This window comes from the organism of the source record quoted next, unplaced genomic scaffold, assembly GCF_019419815.1.
Source record: "Pyrus x bretschneideri cultivar Hongxiangsu unplaced genomic scaffold, Pyrus_bretschneideri_v1 Contig10, whole genome shotgun sequence".
Lineage (NCBI taxonomy): Eukaryota > Viridiplantae > Streptophyta > Magnoliopsida > Rosales > Rosaceae > Pyrus > Pyrus x bretschneideri.
This window is the reverse complement of record NW_025999391.1, coordinates 1,307,510-1,313,758: the sequence shown is the minus strand read 5'-3', so window position 1 is coordinate 1,313,758 and position 6,249 is coordinate 1,307,510. Positions and strand designations below refer to the sequence as shown.

Below are 6,249 nucleotides of genomic sequence, written 5' to 3'. Positions count from 1 at the left end.
ATCATGACATTCCATGGAACCAACTCTGAAGCATTCAAGACTCCCAACAGTACTGCAAGAAAATATAGGCTCTCATGGTCAGTATTATGAAATTCAATTTGTACCAACCACTACACCATTAATATACAGTAGTTTCCATCTACATTTGTTATCGTACATGTTGTCTAGTGAATTGGAGTTATATTTTATCTCAAAAGTTTAAGACACACACAGATAAAACAGAAATCTCACCATGTTTTTGCACTATACATAGTGTAATTTTATTTACACATCATTTTTACCTCTCCCATACTTTTGTTAATTTTTGTTTATTAATCTTTTTGAATTCATTTGATTCAATAACTGCAGATTAAGAGAGATGTTTGAGAGTTAAGAATGAACGTGTGGATAACACCAGTTTACACACACACACACACACAATAGGAATTGGATCCCCTCTTGAGCAAATGGTGGGGATGCTCATGACTGCACAACACGGGCTGTTAGATTTTAATACAACGGTTACAAACATGAGGGTTCCTATAAAGTTATGATAATTGTAACTGTTGGATCAAAATTTAACGGTCCATGTTGTGTGATTATGAGAATTCCCACAATTTGCTCGGGAGAGAATACAATTCCTACATAATGTACCTTACTTTTACACCTACCTGGAGGTTACTCGTAGGGCCGATAGTTAATGTCCCTTTAACTTATTATATGTGATTTTGGTGCCATAATAATATCATCTAGTGAGAGAAAGAGAGAAGACAGAAGAGAGGAGAGAGGAGAGAGAGCCCACCAGCCACTCCCTCTAACCTGTCTCACCAACTCACATCTAGAAGCATTTAGGGTCCCTTCTCCTTCTTCTTTTTTCTCTTAGTCAAAAGGCTATAAAAACATACGCCAAGTCCTCACAAGGGCTGGCCTTTGTGTTGCAGCAAATGCAAATACAAAAAACAAGGCTTTCCATTTTTTCCACCACCACTTCATCCGTCGCAAAAACCAAAAAACCAGACATAAACCAACAAACGAAGGCAACGGCTTTTTGGCTACAACTAATTATTCTTCTGAAAGCTTTCAATTTTTTTCCATTTATTTTTTCAAATGGGAAGATCTCCTTGCTGCGAGAAGGCTCACACCAACAAAGGAGCTTGGACCAAGGAAGAAGACGACCGCCTCACTGCCTACATCAGAGCTCACGGCGAAGGCTGCTGGCGTTCGCTGCCTAAGGCGGCGGGCCTCCTTCGATGTGGGAAGAGCTGCAGGCTGCGGTGGATCAACTACCTTAGACCTGATCTCAAGCGTGGCAATTTCACGGAAGAAGAAGATGAACTCATCATCAAACTCCATAGCCTCCTCGGAAACAAGTAAGCCCAACTAATTCCTTTAACTCTTCGTACATACCCTGCTTTAAAAACAAACTCTTTGTGAGTTCGGACGAGAATAATACTAGGATAAGTGACCTCCTACGTAGTCCTCATGAAATATAAACAGTGTTTCAAAACATTTGAAAATTGTGTTATATGTTGTTCGGTTCTTTAAGATTAATGGGTTTTGTTTGGATTACGTTTCCAGATGGTCTTTGATAGCTGGAAGGCTGCCTGGAAGAACAGACAATGAGATAAAGAACTACTGGAACACCCACATAAGAAGGAAGCTTTTGACCAGAGGGATTGACCCCACAACTCACAGGCCACTCAATGAGACTCCTCAGGAATCTGCAACCACAATTTCTTTTGCTGCTGCTTCTGCAAATATCAAAGAAGATGATGAAAAAATCTCCATAACCAAAGGGCTTGTTCGCAAGCATTCAACAAACCCAGTTCAGGAAAGGTGCCCTGACTTGAATCTTGAGCTTCAAATCAGCCCTCCCTGCCAGCCTCAGCAACGCAGTGAGAGTTTGAAGAGTGGAGGGAGAGGACTCTGTTTTTCTTGCAGTTTGGGGATTCAAGATGCAAAGAATTGCAGCTGTGGGAGGGATGCTTTTGGTGGAACCACCAGTGGCACTGCCAAAATTGGATATGACTTCTTGGGGCTGAAAAATGGGGTCTTGGATTACAGAAGCTTGGAGATGAAATGAGGTTAATTAATTTGGAGTCCATGAAAATTAAAAATTGTAATATGTAGTTGGAATGAGAGTGGAGAGAAATGAGAGAAAGAGATTGCTTTTGCTAATTATCCCATGAAAGCTCTCTAATTTTCTCTTTTGTCTCGAATTTTTATGACTGTTAGTGCATATTTAAGTATAATACCAGTACAGTGCTGATTGATGATGAATTTCTATGATCATATTTTCTAGAATGTGAGTTATTTTATGTTCATTGTTATAGAAAACAATTCAGCCTACCCTTGTCTATATTATTTCACTTGTTTTTTCTATTTAAAAGGACAAATTGGGATTTGTCAGATTCTTCAAAAGGGTTTAAGCCATGTTATGGTGGTTGTTGCTACCAGCAATTTTAAGTAAGAGTTGGTAAATAATCTAGTTGTTTATTGGGATCTCTATATACCCAAAGATAGGTGTTGAGTTTTTTTGTGTATTTCTCTTCCAAACTCAAATTCTATATCTTCAATTTTTTTTCAAATAAAAGCAATGATGTTGTTGTTTCTTTGACGAAAATAAAACATAAACTACTCTGGTATAAATTAAAAAAAAAGAATTTAAACTTAAATATAAGATAACGAGCACACTGAATTGACCTAATTTATGTTTGCAAAACTATAATGATTTTGCTTCAAGACTTCAACACTTCAACACAATGGTGTGGTCAATCCTTACCCTTCCTTATTGGAGATATTCAAAAGAGCATGGTTTCTTTTTGATTAATTTCTATATTCTAAACGGTTTTTCTAAAATATCTAGTCATATATAAAATACTATATTCTAAAATCACCAACACAACATCCATTATTGAAATTTGATTTTTGAACCAATTGTTACATTCTTTATTGGGGGGTTTGTCTCTTTGTAGAAGAAGGGGACTGAATTTTCCTCATTTGGGAGGAAACGGATAAGCTCTGAGAGGAGGAGAAATAAGAGAGATAGGGAGTGGTGGGTAGCCTATCACTTCTTTAGTTAAAACCCCCAAACACTATTTAAAAATCGTGAAGGAACTACCAACTGTCCGTAGTACCCCATTTCTCTACCAACCTCCCAGTTCTGAAATCCCAACCTACCATACTATTTATCACAAATGTATCACAAATATGAAAAACCCTAGCACCTTCTCTCTAGTGATTTCTGTCAAAACATTTCTCTGACAATTTACCCTATTTCTGATTGTAATGAGTTAAGTCACGTAATGAGAGACAGATAGACGTATAATATTATATACAATTAGTGACGCTCAAGACTTTCTCATGTCTCTTACTTTGTAAGAATACTTCATTCTATACAATGAAAAGTTTGGGTTTTAAGGGACGTTCATTATTGGAAAGAATCATTGGAGTAGTCTACATACTAATCATCATTTTAATTTAGAAGTTTTGCAACAACTACTTACCTAAACCCTATACATTCCACCATATTTTTTTAAACCACTAGAGTTATTTTGTCATGGGGAATTTGACCACAAGAGAATTGAGGTCTATAAATTTTGATCATAAACAAGAACTTATAACTCCAGTGGTAAAATATTTCGCTCTAGCAATCATGACAAGAGCTTGACTCTCATCTTATATTTCATAATAATAAGAGAAAAAAAAATCATTTTACGCGTTTTTTTTTTCCTTTGGTGAAGTTTAATTACTATAAATGAACAGTGTTGACGCACTAGATATGAATGTTAGTGATTAATGTACCTTCCTTTTTTTTTTTTTTTTTTTGAACAAATGATATTGTGTACACTAATTAACGTGGTGGAAGAGTGGGCTAAACCTCACAATGGGCTAGCAATAATATGGTTCAAATTCGCCTTTGGTGAGAATCAAACCTAAAATATCTCATTTACAAGTAAAGAGGAATACCTAGACCGTAGTACTAAGTGACAGTGATTAATGTACTTATTACCATACATTATGGTACATATTTTTGTTAGACCACAGACTTTATCATTCAAATTAATAGTGTAACAATATAGTATGTACTGTAGCATGTTTGGCAAGCAAACTTTAGTATAATCTCAATTTGGTTATAGTTGGTGCTACCAGCACCAGCAACCTTCATTTAAATATATGGATGAGATGATAAATAAACAATATGGAATAATTTGGTTGAATTATGAAACAAGAAGTCGGTTGTTATACATTTTAAAATTTAATTCATGAATTGAAGCCTCTTCTAATAAATTGATTAGACTTGAAGAGTCAACTCTTCCCCTTTTTTTAAAAAAAAAAAAAATTTATCATTCTTTTTCTGCGCTAATTAATTAATTAATTAAGTTCAAAGACCCTTGAGCACTGAAGAGGCTGCTGCATGCATGGCGGCATGGGTTGATTCTTGATTGTCGATGGAGGTATTGCAACAACTTGTAGCTCGATGGATATATTAGGTCAAAATTTAAGAGACGCCATTGATAATTTGATACTAGCAGAAGAGTTGAAGCCCTTATTTGTTGACTTCAAGTTAACCGGATTGTAAATTGTCTAGCAGGTTTGATGATTTTGTCAACTCTACCAATTATTTTCTTTTAGGGACACTCGTTTTCTTTAATCATTCAATACTTGCACACCTTCTTCTGACTAAGACTAATACAGCATGCCCAGAAAGTTGGAACTCAAGATTTGCATAAAACAATGCCCTAAGAGCATCTCCAGGGAGGGAATGCATGTAAATTGGAGCTCTCACTAGGTTTAGCATTCAGTCACTATTCATGCTCTAATAGGAAGACAAAAATGGGGGCGTAAAACAACATTTGGTCGGATGTGTGCTACTTTTTTTTTATTCTTCTAAAGTACATTATGACAACTCTAAGTTTTCTATAAAAATTACTTCAAGAGTTGATCAATTGGAGTACATTTTGGCAAACCCATCATATATCCGCTTGTCATTCTCTATTTCTGCTTTTCAATCTTAGGGAGTGCATTTATACTCCTACATCAACAACAACAAAAATCTACAGTACAAAGAAATAATGAACACACAAAAATTTAAAAAGAAACGAAAACATAAACACACCATTTCTTTTTTTTTTTTTTTTTTTTTATTTTTTTTATTTGTGAACACACAATGTTCGTTATGAGAAAACTTGCATGCACGCACTTGTTGCATCAAACATGTATTTTGCATTTGTAACATTATGTAAAAGGTACACTAACATATATGTGAGACACATTAAAATTAATACACATGATATGCAAGTTTTTCTTCGTCGTCTAAATTAAAAGGAGTTTAATTAGTTGGGTAGGATATACATATGTTGGTCCATACATCAAAATTTTTAGGGTAAATTACACTTTACCACTTCAGATTTGGGATCGATTTCAATTTCTTACATCATCTTTAAAACATTTCACTTCCGTACCTCAAGTACTATTTTATTTTAATATAATATATCTGTTATATTTTCCATCCATTAGTCTGTTAAGAGCTAACATAACTGTCACATTTGTGCCACGTGAATAAACACTTAATAAAAAATTTTAAATATTAAAATAATTAACTATAAAAAGTTAAAAAATAAAAGAAAAATAAAAGAAAAAAAAATCGTCTTCCCCAACCCACCATTTTCTCCTATCCATCATCACCCATCCCAAAAATCCCACTGAGCCCATCCCCTTCTCCCATCCCCATCACCCCTCCCAAAAATCCGCCATCACCCACCCCCAAAAATCCCACCCGAGCCCACCCCTTCTGTCAGTGGGACCTAGACCTGACCGGCCGGAGTTCGAACTCGACTCCTCCGCCGTCGTCGATTTTCCTCAGCCAAAAATGGAGCTCAGCAACATCAAGAGGCAGCAGAGCCGGCGTGCACCAGGGTTGATGTTCCCAGTCACCTAGGGGACCACTCGGGAGAGCTGGTTGCTGCTGTCGCCGTCGACGGTGGTAGGCCGAAGTTGGGAAGCTTGGGAGTGAGAAGAGGAGTGGGGGGGGGGGATGGGTTGGAGCAACGCCGTAGGCTTTACATCGCTGGGAAAGCTAGAGGAGTTGCGTGGTGGTGAATTGAGGGAGAAACGGAGAAAGGTGAAGAGGGTGGAGAGGGAGAAGGGGGTTGCGGGTGAGGGAGGTGGGTCCGGGGGAGGGGGGGGAGATGGGTTCTAGGTTGGGTTTTTTTTTTTTTTAAATAACTTTTCTTTAATTAATTATTTTTAAATGAATAAAAAATTATT

The 6,249-nt window shown here is 36.7% G+C and overlaps 1 protein-coding gene across 1 annotated transcript; it reads left to right on the top strand.

Moving 5' to 3' along the window:
- Positions 1-822: 822 nt before the first annotated feature.
- On the top strand, positions 823-2,259 carry LOC103965608 (myb-related protein 308-like). Its single transcript, XM_009378683.3, has 2 exons — positions 823-1,349; positions 1,558-2,259. Exons 1-2 carry the CDS (start codon positions 1,087-1,089, stop codon positions 2,060-2,062), a joined length of 768 nt encoding a protein of 255 aa, XP_009376958.2. The 5' UTR covers positions 823-1,086; the 3' UTR covers positions 2,063-2,259.
- The last annotated feature ends 3,990 nt before the right edge of the window (positions 2,260-6,249 follow it).

What these genes read in the sequence shown, in the direction of transcription:
- LOC103965608 (XM_009378683.3), top strand. Translation starts at nt 1,087, where the DNA reads ATGGGAAGATCTCCTTGCTGCGAGAAGGCTCACACCAACAAAGGAGCT. An exon ending in CATAGCCTCCTCGGAAACAA is followed by an intron (nt 1,350 to 1,557) that starts GTAAGCCCAACT and finishes TTACGTTTCCAG; the next exon opens with ATGGTCTTTGATAGCTGGAA.